The sequence below is a fragment of the Phyllostomus hastatus genome, unplaced genomic scaffold (assembly GCF_019186645.2).
Source record: "Phyllostomus hastatus isolate PE091 unplaced genomic scaffold, TTU_PhHast_1.1 phas_scaffold_1066, whole genome shotgun sequence".
In the NCBI taxonomy this organism is placed as follows: domain Eukaryota; kingdom Metazoa; phylum Chordata; class Mammalia; order Chiroptera; family Phyllostomidae; genus Phyllostomus; species Phyllostomus hastatus.
The window spans coordinates 8598418-8619001 of NW_025334004.1; the positions used below are offsets into that span (position 1 = coordinate 8598418).

A 20584-nucleotide genomic window follows, 5' to 3' on the forward strand; every position below is an offset into this window, starting at 1 on the left:
GCAGAAAGAAAGGAGTTCCTAACATTTGAAGAGAAGAGATTTTTAAAATTAGGTCAGATGTCTATTTTAAAATGCCTTATAAACAGATAACTCTAGGCATTTCAAGCTCCAGCAGAGACTTCCATTTTAAACTGTAATCCACGTATTATATGGGTGAATATTGAAGTGATAAAATAAAGTAGCAGGTGAGGACATGCACCAGTGTCAAAACATGGTGAAAAGCCAAATGAATTCAGGAGGTTGGATATCTAGGACTCATGGACTCAATTCTTCAAATGTGATTTTGTAATTTACTTTAGCAACATCACATCATGGACTTTTTAATTTTCTATATATATTTTTATTGTTGTCCAACTACAGTTGTCTCCATGTTCCTCCCACCCTCGATCCTACCCCTCTTTGGATTTATCCATGTGTCCTTTATACATGTTCCTTGATGACCCTTCTCTTTCATTCTCCTGTTATCCCCTCCCCCCACCCCTCGGGTTACTCTCAGTTTGTTCTTTATTTCAGTGTCTCTGGTTATATTTTACTTGCTTGTTTGTTTTGTTGATTAGGTTCCACTTATAGGTGAGATCATATGGTATTTGTCTTTCACCAACTGGGTTACTTCACTTAGCATAATGCTCTCCAATTCCATTCACCCTGTCATGAAGGGCAGGAGCTCCTTTCTTTTTGCTGCATACTTTTCCATTGTGTAAATTCAGCAGAGTTTTTTGATCCACTCGCTTACTCCAATTTCATGATCTACAGATGAAGAATCTTAGGTCCAAAGAAGGGCAGTAGCATTTTGAACCAGAGGGACTAAGTAGTAAACAGTTATCAGGTGAAGACTATTACTTGTTCTCTTCGGTTGAAAGTGCCACTGCCCTTCTTTGGACCTCAAATTCCTCACCCACAGATCCTAATTTTGCACTAACTGACTTGCAACCTTTCTTCTAGCTCCATGACTTTTTCATAACTCAGTTAATCTTCCCTTCTTTCCAGGGCACAACCATAGTAGCATCTTTGACTTCCGTAATGCATGATGACAAAGAATTCCCTAACCCAGAGAAGTTTGACCCCAGCCACTTCCTGGATGAGAGAGGCAACTTTAAGAAGAGTGACTACTTCATGCCTTTCTCAGCAGGTAATAAAAGTTTATTTTCTTTGGACAGGATATGTTTTGGGGATCAGTTGGAACTTGTGTAATGCTCACCATGGGACTGGTAGAATCGCTCACCCTGGGATTGGTAGAATTTCTCTTTGTCCATGATCAGAAGCCCCACTCCCAATGCCCATGAACTTCCCCTCCTCGTGGTACAGCCTCACTATTAGGCTGGATTGCTGGCGCTTTGCAGAGGTGACTCAGTTCTTCCAAATCAGAAATGAAATTGGAGTTTGGTACTGAAAACATAAGAGAAGTACATGCATCCCAAACAAAAAGAAGAGTGTTGTATAGAACTTGAATCTTCCTGGTGTGTTGGAGATTGATGAAGAGTAAATATACTTAGAGCAAGAACAGAGGCTGAGAAGAATGTGAAGAAAGTTCAAGAAATATCAGAGTAGAAACAGAAAGTACAACTAAAGTATGTGTGTTTCTACAAAAGGTTGATGGGAACTTGAAAGAGAAGTTAATACTGTGAAAAAACTGAATAAAATACTTGGCATAGTGCTGATACTCAATAAATATTTATTGAAAGAAGAGTACCTGTTAGGATAAGAAGTTAGGTGGATAGGATATATGTCCACCCTTTATCAATCTGTTTGTCCAGCTATTTTGCCTTCCATTCACCCATTCAACCATTAATCAAATAATTATTGCACATTCTCTTTCTGGCATCCAGAAAATAAGTGTTCAAGGAATTCTCTGTGTGTGTCTTATTTTCAGGAAAACGGACGTGTGCAGGAGAGGGCCTGGCCCGCATTGAGCTGTTTTTATTCCTGACCACCATTTTACAAAAATTTACCTTGAAATCCATGGTCGACCCAGAGGACATCGACATTACCCCAGTTTTCAATGGGTTTTTTTCTGTGCCACCTCCTTACCAGCTCTGTTTCCTTCCTGTGTGAAGGAAGAGCAGAACTTCTGGCTTCTGCTGTGCTGTCATCTATAACTCACACACCCCTGGGTGCTTTGTTCACTTCCTTCCCACTTCACTTCCTTCCCAGGAATGCCTTCTCTGACCTTCCCTCTCACATCCAACCTTCATTAAAGAGAATTTCCTGATTTCACTGCACAGATTTATCTGCTCTTCTTTATTTATTTATATAGACAGGGGAAGACAGGAAAAAAGAGAGGGAGAGAAACATCAATGTGTGAGAGAAACCTCAAGCGGTTGCCTCTCCCACATTCCCAACCTGGGACCTGGCTTGCAACCCAGGCATGTTTCATGACCAAGAAGTGAACCCATGGCCTTTTGGTTTGCAGAACAACATTCATCTCACTTAGCCACACCAGCCAGGGCTTTCTGTTATTCTTTGTATTCTGCTTCTCTCCCACTTCAGCTTCTTCTCAGTCACATAGGTATGATAATTACTGGAACAAGGATCAAATGAACCCATGAAGAGAGAGACTATTAATATTAAATGCTAACTCAAACATCTCTTGGATATTTGTGTGTCTGTATGGTTTTGTCTGTGGTCTGTAGGTGTATGTCTTGAGAGAATGAGAGAGAGAGAGAAAGAGAGAGAGAGAGAATCAGATAGAGAGAAGAAGAACAGTAGGTAGAACACAACTGGAGGAATCAGGGAATCATGGAGATCAAGGTTCATAAGAACAGTATATTGGCTTGTGTTCTTATGTGTCAACAAACTTTTCCCTTCTAAGGATCTACCTACTAAAATCAGGAGGATTTTATTTGATATCATTTCCTTGGTTGAAATGCTATCTAGGAGTAGAAGGAAGTGCATGAATTCAGTGTTTCTCAGTCATGAATCTGCAGTTGCAGAGAGTGGAAGAGGATGAAAACCTGGAGATTGGAGGAGAAGTTAACAATAAAATAGGATAGTTTTTGGTAATCTTTTTTCATCTCTTTAACAATACCTGTCTCAACTCATTTTTTGAACCATTTTCGGGAGCTTTCTAAAACAAAATAGTTTTATGTGTTAGTCAAATGAGGTTTGAATAATAAAAACTCAAAGAACATACACCTTTACCCTATTCAGAGGAATTGCTGGAGTTGGTAGGAGGAGAAAAGTGGGTATCAAGTAGGGCTTCAACTTCAAATGTTTTCTGATCCAAGCTTGTCCCCCCAGAGTCATCCTTGCACCACTGAAAGGGCTAATATGTAGAGAAGTATATAAGTGACTTATTGCTCAGGACCAATGGTGTGAACCTTAGCTTTCAGGAGACTGGCTGGGGTAACAGTAAAGCACAAGGCCCGAGTCAATATTTTTTCCCTAAACTGTTTTCTCCAAAAAAGACATTTGCATTTAGGATAGATTAACATTTTCATAAAATCACTGATAACCTTACTGCTCAGAGATAATAACAGTTATTATTTTAATATAGCTCTTTGTTTTTTTATTTACCATCATGCATAATATATGAACAAAATCTTAGTTATCAAGGTACTTTCACTTAATAGGGTATAAAGAGCCCTTGCATCCATTGTCCTATCACTTGAGGCTGATTCTCTGAAACAGTTGTTCCTTGGGAAAGAAGATGTCTTCCTTCTTCAGACTCCCTGCTGCCTGGGGTACTAGTTACCCAGAGCAAAATGGACATACATGATAGTCTTTTTGAAATGGCTAGTTAAGAAACAGCTAAAAAATTGTTAGCATTTTGGAGAGGGCTCTAGGAACCACAATTTTTTTTAGCTGGGAAAGCTTAAGCCTGAAGAAGGTTGAAAGAAGGGAATCATGATCATCACATATTCCCCACCTGGACTCCAAAGCTAGTAGTTGCACTGGAGCAGAGTCAACACCAGCTAATTTCTCCCACATTTGCTTGAATTCTCTCTAATTATATATATTTTATATATACATATCTGTATATACATAAATATAAATATGCAAACATTTGCATAAATTTACCATATATACTGTAACAAATAATATTATATAGTTATATGTAGTTACATATGTAATGATTTTGTTGAATTATTTGAATTGAACCATAACACTTCATCCACAGAGATTTCAGCATGAATCACTGAGAATGAGGACCTCCTCATAGTACCATATGACTATTGTAAAATAATTATTTTATTATGTTATCTATTATTTAGTCCTTATTCAAATTTCCTCAAATGTCCCAACATTGTCAAAGAATGCCTTTCAGCTCTATTTTATTTATCATAACTAGGTAAAAGGGGATGGTATATCCCCCCCCAGATTATTTCAGTCTTATTCTATTTTTTAATAGTTTATCAGAAAACAACTTGTCAACAGATGATTGGGCTCCTTACATCTCTAGGAAGAAGATAGCATGTGTGGACAGATAGGATGATTAAGCAGCCATTCATTTGGCCATTTTCACTGTATGTGATCATCTAATATTGTGTCTCTGCCTCTAATTCTAGTAGAAGCCAATAAGCCAAGGCCACTGTCAAATAATGAATTTTGGGCCCAGGATTCTCTTAGGAACACAAAGGGCAAGGATGTCATTTCCCCTTGGAGAATGGAGCCATCATTTGCAGAGTACACACCTAGTGTTCTGTGTAATGTCCCTCAATTTGTGTTTGCCTAATCATTTCCTCATTATTAAATTCTGGTCATACATTTCTGAGGGGAGTATCAGGTACATTGTGTTGTGCAGCCAGCAGAGAGGATCAAGAAGCACTTGATTTAAATTTGCCTGACTGTTGGTGATGTTTGCTTTGGTTAATGTTCTGTCCAGAAAAACATCAGTAATTCATGAGGAGAGCATTTGAGATGCTGTAAACATCCTGTATCACTGAAATTTTCCATCAATTTCAGAATTTATGAAAGAATCTGTCTAAATTAATTATTATTCCAATGGTGGCAAAATGGCTATTTTCTAACACTATTCCTTTTATGTATTTTTGCTGGCATTTAATGTAAAGAGTAGCTTTTCATTGTCCCCTCTTCTCTTTCTCACTGTATCTTATTTGATGGCCTATCAGTTGCAACTCTGTGGTAGCATAAAACGTGCCCCCTAAAAATGTCCACACTCTAACCCTCTAACTTGCATATGTTGTCTTAGGTAGCAAAAGGGATTTTGCCTTTGTGATGAAGGTTAGAGGTCTTGAAATAGGAAGATTATCCCAGATTCTCTTACCTAATTACCTGCATCTGTACAAGCAAGAAGCTTTCCTGACTCTGGGCAGACAGAGAAGATAGAAGAATGGCCACAGACGTGTGTCTTGAGAAAGACTTGCTCCTTCTTATTGCTGGATTGGTGGATGGAAAAGGTGGCCACAAGCCAAGGAATGTGGACAGTCTCTAGAAGCTTGAAAAGGCATAAACCAATGCAACCTTGCCAATAGTGTGCCTTTTAACCTAATGAGGTGTATGCTAGATTTCTGAAAAAACAGACTTGTAAGATAATAAATTTATATAATTTTAATCTGCTATATTTGTGGTAATTGTTGCAGCAACAATAGAAATCTGATACAAACATTTTTTTATTTGGAGGTTGCTAGAGGGAATATATATATATATATATATAAATTTATCACAGTCACCCTAAAACAATGTTATACTGCTTTCCAAATATTCTGAGATCCTTACCCAATATAGTTTTATTTTCCTGCCTCCAGCATTTGTGTTATTGTGACGTTTTTATAGCTCCATGTATTAGAGATCACACAATATGTAACACATTGTAATTGTTTGGCAGTAAGCAATTGCCTTTTTTAAAAAAATTTATTGTTGTTCAAGTACAGTTTTCTGCCTTTCCCTCCAACAGTCCCTACCTCCCACCCCTATTTCCAATCCTGCCATTGTTATTGTCCATGTGTCCTTTATAACTGTTCCTGCAAACCCTTCACCCTTTCCCCCCTATAATCCCATCCTCAATCACCTCTGGTCACTGTCAGCCTGTTTTTAATTTCAGTGTCTTTGGATATATTTTGCTTGCTTGTTTGTTTTGTTGATTAGGTTCCTGTTAAAGGTGAGATCATATGGTATTTGTCTTTCACCATCTGGCTTATTTCACTTAGCATAATGCTCCCCAGCTCCATCCATGCTGTACCAAAGGGTAGGAGCTCCTTCTTTCTTTCTGCTGCTAAGAATTCCATTGTGTGAATGCACCATAGTTTTTTGATCCATTCATTTACTGATGGGCACTTAGGTTGCTTCCAGCAATTGGCTATTGTAAATTGTCAACAAATGAAAAAAGCAAACAAAATTAACCAGAAACATAGAAATTAAGAACAATCTAACAATAGCCAGAGGGGAGGGGGGAGGGGACAGTAGGGAGAAGGGTTTTCAGGAACTACTATAAAGGATACATGGACAAAACCAAGGGGGAAAATGGAAGCATAAGAGGCAGGTGGGTTTGGCTGGGGTGAGGGGGATGGGTGGGGAGAAAATGCAGACAACTCTAATTGAACAACAATAAAATAATTTAAAAAATAAAATAAAATATGTAAGTGCTTTGGAAAAGAAAAATCCAAATTTTACAAAAATTTCTAGCAAACCAAGATAGAAAAGACCGCAACAACAAATATCAAAGGACATTAATATCTCAAAAGCTGAGGATACCAAGATTACACAAAGCCACAAAGGGATGCAGGGGTCCCATCTGTGAGGCCAAGGGCAGAAAACCACAGGAAGTATGAAAACCTAGGAAGACAATCCCCAATCTCTCCTCTTTCCAGGACACCTAGAGAAAAAATATGTTAATTTTGTTAAAGAAAGTCCATGTTTAAGACTCAGGACTGAGTCTTAGCACTGAGAGGCTAGGAAATTTCTGCTCAGATTCTGAAATAGCAGAAAAGAAAAGGAAGAAGAGATCATTGACATCAGGATGGTTTTACGTGACGGGAGAGAGGCTGTTCCTCTCAGCCCTACAGTCCAGGAGGATTACACTGAGGAGACTGCCCAGAATCAAACCCAGCATACTGTAGACTTTGAAAGGTCAACAATGGAGTTAGACCTTCTTTCCACACTCCAGCTCTGTCACTTACTGGCCTTTTGCTTTCGGACATGTTAATAAACATGCTTGTGCCTCAGTGTCCTCATCAGTTAAGTGGGGGTGAATTAAACTGTACTAATTTCACTGAATTAAAAGGACTGAGCAAATTGTTTTCATATGAGGACAGAGCCTACCACCTCATGAATACTTCAGAATTATGTGATTGTGAAAATTGTTTTTACCCTGCGCATATTTGTCCATTGTAAAAGTGTACCATAATGTACATTGCCCCTCCATTAGCACTTTAACTTTTTTCAAATCTGTTGTGAATAGTCATAAAATGAACACCCATATACATATTGATCCAGGTACACATTCAAGAATAGCCATCAAATAAATGCCTAAGGAACGGAATTGCTTGAAAGATGGGTGTGTGCAGTTACATTTTAACAGATATGATCAAACTGTCCTTTAAGGAGAATGCATGAATTCATATTCCCACAAACCATTCATTTTTCATTCATGTATTCAGGTAATCATTCATTTGTCAAGTATTTATTGAGCCTACATATGCCAGGCACTGCTCAAGTGATTGATATTTATTAGTGAACAAAACACATCCTTGTTCATCCTTGTTCACATAGATATAGGTTTTAGTGGATGGTAGGTACATACTAGTAATTCACTGTGATTTTACTATTACTTCCCACATAACTAAAAAAGTTGCATATCCTTTCTCCTATTTATTGTCCACTTGAAAACCCTCTTCTGTGAAGTAACTAGTCAAAGAGTTTGCCCATTTAAAATACTTGAGGTGTCTTTGTGGGATTGTTTTTTTAGTTCTTTGAAAAATCTGAATATAAGTCATTTCATGGATATATTCATTGCAAATACTTAGTGAGCATCGTCCCTTTTGATTATCTTAAATGGTATCTTGTGATGAATAGATAGAAGTTTAAATATTCATTTAAAGAAAGACCTGTTTGTTGATCTCTCATCATTAGTGCTTTTGTAGCCTAATTTTTCAGAAATATTTGCAGAGGTCTAAGTCATAAAGACATTGTCTTACATCTCACACTAGAGGCTTTATAGTTTTTCAAGAATGGGAAGAATTAGAAGAGACAGCTCAGAAATGCCATTCCTGCTGCTAAGAAAGAGGTGGATAACAGCTAAAACACTAGTTGTACAGCAGCTGCTTGTTCGGATAATGCTAGCAAAACTGGCTCAGTGGTTGGCAGCTTGTCCTTCTTCAGACTGGAATGAAACAGACTTCATAGGAGGGTGATACAGAGCCTATCCCACTGAGAAGTGGAGTGGTGTCGATGTCCTTTGGATCAACCACAGATTTCAAGGTAAAATGCTGTAATATGTGCGTCAGTAGTAAAAACAGCTCCATGCGGGCGAGGCCTTCTCCAGCACAAACTCTTTTTCCTAAAAATGACATGCAAATTAAATATTCATTTTATTTCTGTTCCTGAGTTAGCATACAGTCTTAAAAACATGGAATGACAACAGTGTGATAATTGTGGGGGGGAAGTGTGGGTGGAAGTGAAAGAAGGTATGGGGGATAAATGGTAATGGAAAAAATACAACAAAATACTAAGTATTGAAAATGGAATGAATAAAAAAGGTAAACATATTTTTTAAAGATTTTATTTATTTATTTTTAGAGACGGGAAGGGAGGGAGAAAGAAAGAAACATCAATGTGTGGTTGCCTCTCCAGCACACCCAACTGGAGACAGGGCCTGCAACCCAGGCATGTGCCCTGACTGAGAATTGAACTGGCAATCCTTTGGTTGGCAGGCCGGCTTCCAAAACACTGAGCTACAATGGCCAGGGCTATGAAAAGATGCTCAGCAGCACTAGCCATCAGAGAGATGCAAATTAAAACCACAATGAGATACTGCTTCACACCAGTGAGAATGGTCATAATAAACCAACAAACAACAAGTGTTGGAGAGGATGTGGAGTGAAGGAAACCCTAGTACACTGTTGGCAGGAATGAAGACTGCTGCAGCCACTGTGGCAAGCAGTATGGAATTTCCTCAGAAAACTAAAAATGGAACTGCTTTTTGACCCGGCTATTCCAGTGCTGGGATTATACCCTGAAATCCAATCTAAAAGAACCTATGCACCCCATGTTCATAGCAGCACAATTTACAATAGCCAAGTGCTGAAAGCAACCTAAGTGCCCATCAGTAAATGGTTGGATCAAAAAACTATGGTACAGTCACACAATAGAATTCTACATAGTAGAAAGAAAGAAGGAGCTTCTACCCTTTGTGACAGCATGGATGGAATTGGAGAGCATCATGCTAAGTGAAATAAGCCAAGTCATCAAAAACAAATACCATATGATCTCACCTTTAAGTGGGTCCCAATCAACAAAACAAACAAAGAAGCAAAATATAACCAGAGACATTGAAATTAAGAATAATCTGACAGTAACCAGAGTGGGGAGGTTGGAGGTGATAAATGGGGGAGAAAAGAGGAAAGTGTTTTCAGGAACAACTACAAAGGACACACAGACAAATCCAAAGGGGGGGGGGATGGAATCAGGAGAGGGAAGTGGGGATGGCTGGGGTGGGGTGTAAATGCAGACAAACTGCATTTGAACAACAATAAAATAATTATAGCAAATAAATAAATATATTAATGAAAGACTAATTAAACTGTTTTCTCCTATCTACACCCAGGCTGTGTTCTCTTAATTTCCTCAGCACATACTTTTAATAAATATATTTTATTGATTATACTCATAATTTTCCCCATTTTTTCTCCTTTGCCCCCTCCACCCAGTGCTCCCATTTGTTCCAGCAATCCCCCTCTCCTTAGTTCATGTCCAGGAGTCTTGCATATAAGTTCTTTGGCTACTCCATTACCTCTAATATTCTTAACATACCCCTATCTATTTTGCAGCTACCAATTTGAGTTTCCTAATCCCTGCACCTTTCCCCCATGTTTCCCCTTTCCCCTCCCAACTGATATTCCTCCAAATGATCTCCCTAGCTACGATTATGTCCCTGTCCTTCTTGTTTGCCTAGTTTTTTAAATTTTGGAATCAATTTTGATAGCTCTGAATTTATTGCCATTTTAATGTTCATTGTTTTGATCTTCTCTTTCTTACATAATTCCATTTAGCATTTCATGTAATAATGGTTTGGTGATGATGAACTCCTTTACTTTTACCTTGTCTGGGAACCATGTTATCTGCCCTTCAATTCCAAATGATGGCTCTGCTGGATAGAGTAATTTAGGCTGTAGGTCCTTGCTTTTCATCACATTCAACACTTTTTGCCAGTCCCTTCTAGCCTGCAAAGTTACTTTTGAGACCAGCTGACAGTCTTCTGGGAACTCCTTTGTAGGTAACTCTCTGCTTTTCTCTTTCTGCTTTTAAGATTCTCTCCTTTCCTTTAATCTCTGGCATTTTAATTATGATGTGTGTTGGTGTGGTCCTCTTTGGGTCCATCCTGTTTGGGACTTTCTGTGCTTCCTGAACTTAAATGTCTATCACCTTCACCAAATTAGGGAAGTTTCCTTTTATTGTTTTTTTTCAAACATGTTTCCATTGCTTGCTCTTCCTCTTCTCCTTCTGGTACCCCTGTGATTCAGATGTTGGTACATTTAAAGATGTCCCAGAGGTTCCTAAGCCTACCCTTGTTTTTCTGAATTCTTTTTTCTTCCTGTTGCTCTGATGGAATGCTTTTTCCTTCCTTGTGTTCCTAATCAATGATTTGATTCTCAGCTTCATCCTCTGCACTGTTGGTTCCCTGTAGATTTTGCTGTATTTCTAATGCCATGTTCATTTCTGGGTCTTTTTTATGCCAATGAGGTACCCAGTGAGTTCCTGGAGCATCCTGATAACCAGTGTTTTGAACTGTACATCTGAGAGTTTGCTCATCTCCATTTCATTTAGTTTTTATCTGGAGTTTTGTTCTGTTCTTTGATTCGAGCCATACTTCTTCATTTTGGCACTCTCCCAGTGTTTGTTTCTGTATATTAGATAGAACTGCTTTGACTCCCTGTCTTAGTGTGGGCTATGGTAGAAATGCTCACTTGTTAAGTTATATGGGACAGAGCCTTGCGTAATCGCAAGGGTGGGGCATCCCATGTCACTGCTCTGTTACTCTGCATGAGCATCGATGCACAGAGGTGGCAATACTGCTGCCTAGCCTCTGGAGTTTTGCGCAGGAGGAATCTGTCTCCCAGCACTTGCATTTCACTTTCTCCCCATATGTCACTGGTACCCTTCCAGCTGTTGCCCTTCTGCTGTATCCCAGAGTGGGTGTGTCTGTGTGAGTCTTAAGTCTGTTGAGTGCCCTTTAACAAGAGTGTCTTGAAAACCCTGCAGTTTCTTCTGCTGCACCCACCCCCACTAGTTTTCACAGCCAGAAGTTATGGGGTCTTATTTTCCTGGCACCAGGACACTGGGCTGTGTGGTTTGGACTGGGGCTGGAATACCTTGCTTCTGAGATATTCCTCCCATTTTTTATCCACCAAATGTGGATGTGGGACCACCCATTCCCATCTCCACTCCTCTCCATTCCACTCCAAGTGTACATGCCTCTCCATCTCCACACATCTCCTTGAGCCTCTCTGTTCCTCTCTGCATCTCCACCTTTCCTACCTGTGTGGATGAATGTGGCTTGTTAGATCCTTGGTTGTCAGACTTCCACAAAGCTTGATTTTCTGACAATTCTGGGTGATGTTTGTTTTGTCTAGTTGTATTTTGTCTAGTTGTCTAATTTAGCTGTATTTTTTACTATAGATGTGCATGAAGGCAAAGCATGTATAACTACGCCTCCATGTTGACTGGAGCACATATTTCTGTGTGCATGCTTTAGGAAAAAATCTTTTGTGTGCACCCACATTGGATTTACTTTGCTGAAGTCTTCATTGTGACATTTTTACATACACAAACATACACAGTCACCTTCCTTCCCTAGTTGGTACGAGAAACACATTATACTTTTCCATCTATCTCCAACCCAAGATTCATCAATAGGTATATTTCTCCTCATCTAGTTTCTAAAAGACAATTTTAACCTTGTTATGACCCTGACTTCAAAAATTTCAAGAGTTTATCACTGCCAAGTATAAGAAGAAACATCACAAACTAGTCACAAGCATAACTCTTCACTAATCCCCATTCAGACAGGATATTTCAATCTTATCTCAGATTCCACTCATTTTTCCAAGTGAAAATCTTCCTCTCTGCTCTGCCTGCTGTTATTCTTAATTTTTCTAGACCAGTTCAGATTTCATATATTGTACACAATCTTCCTTGATGTGCTCTTGATATGTATAACTCACTTGCTTATCTGATTTCTGCAACCATCATTAATGCTTCTAATATAGCACACTTCACAGGAAATTCTAATCATTCACTCTGGCTGGTGTGGCTCAGGTGGTGGGAGCATCAGCCTGTGAACCAAAAGTTCACAGGTTTTATTCCCCATCAGGGCACATGCCTTGGTTGGGGATTTGGTCCCTGCTTGAAGGCATCAGAAAGGCAATAGATTGATGTTTCTCTCTTATGTCAATGTTTCCCTCCCTCCCTCTCTCCCCGCTTTGTTTCTCACTAAAAAACAAGGAAAAAAATGTCCTCAGGTAAGGATTAAAAAATATATTAAAAATAAATTCTAATTATTCATCTGTCTAGAATTCTGCAATTTAAGTTTTTAAGGTGAGGCTTTATATCTAGTGATGACTATACCCACAGTGTCCAGACAAAAGCTAGCCTGCAGGTCTTATGATATGAATAGAAATCTTGAACAGGCTCGTTGTATAGGAAGAAAGATAAGGAGCATAGCAATGTCTAGCTTTAGGATCATCTCTTGGAATTGCTCATAATCTTGGGACAACAAAGCCAAGGGTTGATTGATACCTATTTTCTTAGCTTTCAATTAGATGCAAATCTATAATTTTTTTCTCTGTTTCAGTGACTTTTATGAGAAAGGCCCATCACCCTCTACTCTTCCCACTTTTTCTCCTTTGGAGTGTGCTGAATATTCTCTATTTCTCCATCCTTTCAGGTCCATTCTGTGCACGTTTGTCTTTCAAGCTTACTCTGTGTTCAGGAAGCTGATTTCTATGACCTGCATAAACCCAGAAGTTAGTTCCTTCTGGGCAATGAATGAACTTAGAGGATTAGATATGGAAATAGCCAGAATATTTATTTTTTGTAGTACCACCCTGTCAGGCCACAGTTTAGACAGTTGTTGTATTCCTCCACCTATAGACAGATCTATTATTGAGGCATCCCATCTCTCCTTCCTAAAGATCTATTTGGGTTCCAGTAACAGAGCCCTTTCTTCATTTCTTCCATCCTAGGATGGTAATGTCCTTCTGTAGGTGCTAGCCCTTGAGGACTTTAGCACACTGTTACTCCTTTTAATCCTCCCCACACCTCTGGAAACAGTCTTTTCATTAAACTTTCTTTAGTGGACCTTTTTGAGCATACCACCTATTTCTTCCCAGGACCCTGACTAATTAAAGGAAGATACTCACATGCTACTTCCTGTAAGAAAATTTCCCTCACCTTCCACCTATGTTGCCTTCTGCTCCACCCCACCAAAAGGCAAGATTCAGGAGCTCCTCTGCTTGAGCTCCCACAACAACTCCTCAATGACCACTTATCTCTCTGGGGTTACATTGCCTGTTAATTTGCCTTACTCTCTCTACATGATCTGTTTCTTACTCATGTTTTATCCTTGGATCTGAGCATGAGGCTGCCACATATAGGATCCTTAGCGAAGTGCATTGAATGAACTGGCTTCTAAGGGAAGGTGAGAAAAGTCTGGGTGCAATTGGACTTCTAGGGGAATCTCAGTGGGGGGTTGTGGGACAGAGCTCATGGAGCAGACTCCAATCCAAGGAGAAATAAGCTGGACTTTTGGGGTGGTGGCACTGGCCTCATGCAATTGTGCATTTGTCCAGGCCAGAGTAGCCTCTATGCGAAGCCTTCCCTCATCTCTTGTGCCCCTCATGTACAGATAAAAATGAAGCTTCCTTACCTGCTGAAAAAGGCATGAAGTAGTCACTCTTCTTAAAGTTGCCACTTTCATCGAGGAAGTGGCCGGGATCAAATTGATCTGGGTTGGGGAACTCTTTGTCATCATGCAGGACAGAAGTCAGAGATGTAAATATGGTTGTGCCCTGATACAAAGAGAAGCAGATAAACAGGGTTATAAAGAAAGTTATGGAGCCTGAAAAAAAACTAGTCCCTCATGTAATCCTCTTGTTTCATACATGAGGATATTGAGATACAAAAAGATAATTTATATATTTCATGTCAATGACCAAGCCTAACAAGTCTTATATCATGCCAGTTCAGGACACTGCTCTGACTCCGAGGCCATCCTCTTCAGTTTGAAGTCTAACGTCAGCACTTGCTTTTCAGAAAACTAAGGAAGCTCCCTGCAATTCATTGTTTGAAATAAAATGCTCTATTGTTTAAAAGTGCTGGTGTCACTGAAAATCCAGCTCATGCTCTTTGGAACCAAGTATGAGGTCTTTTTTCAGAACTCTACCTGAGTGGCTATCTTCTAGAAAACCCCTTATTTCCCAATCAAAATGAGAAACTGGTAAGTGTCCCCTCCCACTGCTTACTAGCTTCAATTGACTTGTTGCATATGTTCTTTCTTGAAATAACTGACAAGTAAGTGAAACAGATAGTTTAGGTGGTAAAGGGAGTATAAGAATCTGGCTAAGAGGTAAGAGTGATAAAACATACCCTGGAAAGCAGAGAAGTGAACAGCAGACTGGGCTGATGGGTAGGTGGACTGAACTAAAAATCCTGTGGGAATCTAAGCAGTATTATATTCATAAAATAGTATCCACAAACTAGAAGCAAAAGAGCATGTAGCCAGAGGGTGAGGTGCCTGATTTCTGAGTATGCGATACCTGTAGAAATTTAGGCAGTCTATAGTTCTACTACAGCAATTGTTAAAACCTGACATTCTTATGGAGGAGTGTAGATGGAATATCTCTCACCTTTGGAATAAAGTAGTCTCTGAACTCAATGTCCTGGCTCACCACATGGGGCAGGTTGTTAGGGATGAGGTCAATGTATCTCTGGATCTCATGCACCACAGCATCTGTGTAGGGCATGTGGCTCCTGTCTTGCATGCAGGGGCTCCGTTCTCTGCCAACCACACGGTCAATCTCTTCCTGGACTTTAGCTGGCAATGTAGGAATCAGAATTCATGTGAAATGCATAATATTTTAGAAGTGACCTTAATTTTGGTTTCTTGTGGTGGAGATGGGGAGAAGGGAAAATTACATATGGCTACCTCCACAAGGGGAAAAAAGAGACAGAATTTCAGCTTTAGGGGAAATTGGAATCTCATTAAATACTTAAATGTATGTACATGTAAAACACAATGGTACCTTGAAATTTAGTTGTCTACTCTGACTCTCTACTTTGTGTATTTTTTTTTTATACACTCAGAGGTCTGGGATCTTGAAGACTCACTACAAACCATGTAGTTTAATTTCTTTGCATGTATTGTTTTTATTTCCTTAAGTATGTAACTTCCAAGGTGCTATGAAGTACCCAGTACAGTAAATTCTTAATAAACAGAACAATTAAATAAAACATTTAGTTGATGCAGCAGTAGAAACAAGAAGGAAGTTAACATTTATTTAGCATGCAAAACTTGACACCATGCCACACTATATATTATATTACTTTATAATTTCTCAAAATAGTTCTATGTCTTGAGCATTAGTTTTTATATTTAAAACTGAGGAAACAGGTCCAGAAAAGTAAACATATTTCTTAAGGACATCCAGGTGTTATGTGGTCTCTCTCATTCCCAAATCCACAGTCTTAGAAAATGAATAAGATTACTGAAAGTAAGTCATGTTAGTGAATTATTTTTCTTTTATCTACAAAGTACCTCAGAGTAATCATACACAGTTTAATTAAGACTATTCATTAGTTCTAAACAAATTCTTATTAACTTTTCCTTTGTGGGAAAGACTGTGCATGTTAGGAATTATTTTCTTTTCCCTTAAAGATTTGAGGGACCTACATATGGAAGAGGTACATGAGGCTCTGGTTGCAGAGCTACTCAGTAGAGTCAGAATTGGAAGTCACTATTTTTAGAGACTGGAACCCATCTTCTCTAATACCAGATTGCTACTTCAGTCAAATGGGATTTATGTACCACCTGAAAATGGGTCTTTGAATGGAGTTTGTGGAAATTCTGTGTCTTATTAGCTTTAAGGAAGAAAAAGTTAGAAATTTTAGAGGAGTTTTAAACTTTGCCTTCTCAACTTGAGGGTCTGGAATTTTGTCCAGAAGAGGGTAACATACAAAGTGGTTAGGAACTGCATAAAAAATCATATTCTTAGTAAAGTGTCACATTAAGAAATGATGATGGGAAGAAAAAAAAAGACAATATAATGGGTCTGATGCAAGAAAAATCCCCAATGGTAAATGACAATGGGAGTGATGAGGAAATAGGACACAATGAGGGCTTTAAATGTTTGAGAGAAATATCATATAATTTGATGATTGTAAGCAATATAGGTCTTATAAGTGTTAGTGAAGCATTTTGACTAAAAGAATGTGTCACATGAAAGAAACACATCATCATCATATTCCATAATGTGTACCTGTGAAGGAACTTAGAGGCCATGCCTCTAAATTGCACCATGTGGAGAGCATTTCATTTATAAGGGAGGGCAGAGGACTTCACATGAAGTAGAAAAATCTGATGCTGATGTTATGGAGATAAGCTCATGAAATTTAATTACACTAAAAGTGTCAGAAACAGAAAATGATACAGTAATGAAGGAAATATCCTCTTAGATGAGTACTCAATAGAAATGAGGGAGAAAATAGGAAAGTTACATTTGTAAGAGAAGTCATGTTTGTGAGGAAAAAGTTATTTGTACAAAAAGGTATATTTAAAAATAATTTTTATTTAGCCCTGGCTGGTGTAGCTCAGTGGATTGAGTGCAGGCTGGGAACCAAAGTGTCCCAGGTTCGATTCCCAGCCAGGGTACATTCCTGGGTTGCAGGCCAGAACCCCCAGCAACCGCACATTGATGTGTGTGTGTGTGTGTGTGTCTCTCTCTCTCTTTCTCCCTCCCTTCCCTCTCTAAAAATAAATAAATAATATCTTTAAAAAATGTATACAATGATATATGGTAATTATAAAAAAATAATAATTCTTATTTGTGTATAACTTATTTTTAGAGCGTCTCTTTGGTAGAGAAAGATTATAATTCCGGAGGAAGGAAAATGGCATCGGAGTAGGAAGGAGCAGATTTGGCTTCCCTCTGCACACAGGAGAGAATCCTGGCCAATCTACAGAGTGGAAGAGCAAACAACCAACACACTTCAGCATATGTGAAAACAGGGGACCAAGGATTGTGGCAGAACCGAAAAACCAGTCTTTGAGAGGAGTGCTGCAACACGGTAGGGTTCCAGGGACCAGCTCAGGGATGGGGAGGTGGGGGGAGGGCTGCAGCCCCAGGCCCAGCGCCCACTGCTGGGTTTGCCACAGAGTCCTTAGGAGAGAGCCGGCACAATTGTTCCCTCCCCAGCAAAACAGGGTCTGAGTGGTACCGAGAGGAACCCAGTTACTAGCAAACACACAAGGGCTGTGAGCACCCTCAGAGTCTGTGGACACCATTGGGGTTAGATTGCACAACAGGCCCTGACCCCCACAGTCACTGGTCTAGCTGGAGAGTTGGGCTGCAGGAGAAGCCAGGCCACGGTGTGGAGCCGCAGGCGCTTGAATAGGAGGAATTTCTCAAGAGGAAGGAGTGAAAAGACAGACACTGGGGAATTCTCCTACAGCAATCGCCGGCCTTCCTAACACCCAGCCAGGCAGCATCCCAACTTTGCACAGAGCGTTGTGCTTCTGTGCAAAACCCTGCGCACCCCCATAGCACTGGGAAGGGTGAGGCCGTTGGCCAAGGGTGCACACACGCTCCAGCTCTTGCATGGGAGTGCATCTCCGCACCCCAGTCCACAGCAGTAACCCTGCAGAAAGACCTGATTCCCACACCCAGGGCGCAGGGCCCAAGAGCCACAATAGATCCCCAGACAGTGCGCGTGGCTGACCGAGTGCTGATAATGAAGGTAGAAAAGCCATACCAATCACCCCTCAGTCCGCGGCAGCAGGAAAGACCAGAAAAACTGGTTTGGCCACTTTGAATCCAAGAGACTTTTTAATTTTATTCTATTTTTTAAAAACAATTCTTAAATTTTTAATTTTCATTATTTTTATTCTCTTTTAATTTATTTTTTCTCTCTTTCCTGCTTTCTTGTTTTATTCCTTCTTCCTTTCTCTCCTCCAATTTTATCTCTTCTTCCTTCCTTCCTCTGCCTTTTTTATTTTTATTTTTTAAAAACCTACAAGTGGGACAAAAACCTGAATCTGTGAAAAGACAAGAGTTGAACCCAAAGAAGGGGAATCACAACAGCTGTGACAGTGAGACAAATTTCACTCTGCTATTAGAGAACCTGGAAGTTATTGCATATTTGTATTATTATTATTTTTCTGTTATTCTTAGATTTTTTAAGATAGTATTTTTGTATTCCTCTTTTTTCTGTATAGTATGCTTTGCTAGACTGGTATATTGTATCACCTGACAGGTTTCCCCTGATATCTCTTTTATAGTGTATTGCTAATGTACTGTCTTTCACCTCACCTGTGTCCCATTAGCACACTACTCAAGGTTCTATACTCCCTGTTCTTGTTATGTAGACCTCATAGATTCTGTCATATGATTGTTGGTCTAATATTATTGTAAATAATTGCTGTTTCATGCAATTGTAAATACTTTACAACACCCCACCCAGAACCTAGCCCACTTCAAGATTTCCTGAACTCTATTACTGTAGTGGTTAACTCTAGTCTCTCACACACTACACATTACTATCCTTTGCTCTCACCTTACCTCAGAATCTGACCTCCCACAACCTCACTGCTTTCTAGATCCAACTCACAATCCTTCCTTCCACAACAAGAGTCTTATTTTCTTTTCTTCTTTTCTAAAAATCAGCTAGTTGGGTAGAAGATCATGGTCAACACTATACATAGTCAAAGGATCTCCTATCTCTTCTCTACTGGCTGATACTGTAAATATCATAGAATACTCTCTTGCTGTTTTACACCATTTTTCCTCCCCCCTTCAACTGATCACAAAAAAGAGTAGGTGGAAGCGGTGAACACCAGGATATCCACTGGAAGAGGAAACCCAACAACAAAGGAACCACTAACAGATAACAACAGAAGAAGGTGAAGGAGGGAGTGGGAACCACACAAACCTCAATCCAGGACCTATCTGGAAATACAACTAAACAGTAGAGACAGTACCCAGTACAAACAACTGAACAAGAGCAAGAGAGAATCCTCAAAACCTTATACACATAAAAGAACCAGCTTCAACACAACCTGCCCTCACCAGCACAACAAAATACAAGAGGTGGTGGACAGAGTGACCCTCATTTAACCAGCTGGTGGGAAGGAACCACCAAAGCAAGACCCAACAACAATCAAAACCCAAAGACAAACACAGAGCCAACTTAAAGGATAGTCCAAGACCAGTGAGCTTGGGAGATCAAGGAGACTGCACCACTGAATCTCAAAGGTAGTCTACCACAGAAGTTCACACCACAAACCCAGGGAGCCAGAACAGATCAATTTAAGAAGCTGAGGCTAACAAGAAGAGTCTCACAAACAATGGGAAGACAAAGAAACAATCCCCAAATGAAAGGAAAGGAGGAAGTCTCAGGAAGAATGCTAAATGAAATACAGACAACTCAACTATCAGATATTGAGTTCAAAGTAACGAATGTCAGGAAGCTCAATAAGCTCACAATGAGCTACCAGAAACTACAGGGAAGCTACAATGAGCTCACTGCAAACTATATCAAGATGAAAAAGGAAATAGAAACTATCAACAAGGGCCAAGAGGAAATGAAGAATACAATTTCTGAACTGAAGAACACAGTAGAAGGAATGAAAAGCAGGACTGACTGGAAGAGCAGAAGACTGGATCAGCAAGCTAGAGGACAAAGTAGAAGAAATCACCCAGAGGGAGCAACAAAAGGAAAAGAGGCTCAAAAAGAATGAAGAGGGGTTAAGAGAAATGCAAGACAATATAAAACCTAATAATATCAATATAATAGGGACACCAGAAGGAGAAGAGGAAGAGCAAGGGATAGAAAACCTATTTGAAAAAGTAATGATGGAAAACTTCCCTAATTTGATGAGAGAAAAAGTCACACAAATCCAGGAAACACAGAGAGCCCCAATCAAGAGGAACCCAAAGAGGCCCACCTCAAGACACACCATAATTAAAATGGCAAAATTTCAAGACAAAGAGAGAATCTTAAAGGCAGCAAGGGAAAAACAGGAAGTACCATACAAGGGAGCTCCAATAAGGTTAGCAGCTGACTTCTCAATGGAAACACGCCAAGCCAGAAGAGAATGGCAAAAAATATTCCAGGTAATGAGAACCAGAGGTCTCCAACCAAGGCTAATTTACCCACCAGGGCTCTCAATCAAGATAGAAGGTGAAATAAGAAGCTT

General features: G+C 39.6%; 2 protein-coding genes across 3 annotated transcripts in view; one reads left to right on the forward strand and one right to left on the reverse strand.

Moving 5' to 3' along the window:
• The window catches only part of LOC123829142 (cytochrome P450 2C19-like), a 68126-nt gene extending 65907 nt beyond the window's left edge, over positions 1-2219 (forward strand). The window contains exons 8-9 of the mRNA XM_045854698.1: positions 988-1129; positions 1871-2219. Of these exons, the coding sequence (XP_045710654.1) occupies positions 988-1129; positions 1871-2052 (324 nt within the window). The 3' untranslated portion in view covers positions 2053-2219. The remainder of the gene's footprint in view (positions 1-987; positions 1130-1870) is intronic.
• The window catches only part of LOC123829141 (cytochrome P450 2C21-like), a 45774-nt gene that overhangs the window by 8028 nt on the left and 17162 nt on the right, over positions 1-20584 (reverse strand). Inside the window, exons 7-9 of one of the 2 annotated variants that reach the window (XM_045854696.1) lie at positions 15021-15208; positions 14042-14183; positions 7552-8455 (exon numbers count right to left, since the gene is read on the reverse strand). In XM_045854696.1, the coding sequence (XP_045710652.1) occupies positions 8274-8455; positions 14042-14183; positions 15021-15208 (512 nt within the window). In that variant the 3' untranslated portion in view covers positions 7552-8273. Of the gene's footprint in view, positions 1-7551; positions 8456-14041; positions 14184-15020; positions 15209-20584 lie in introns of those variants that run through there. The other variant, XM_045854697.1, reaches the window with a different exon arrangement.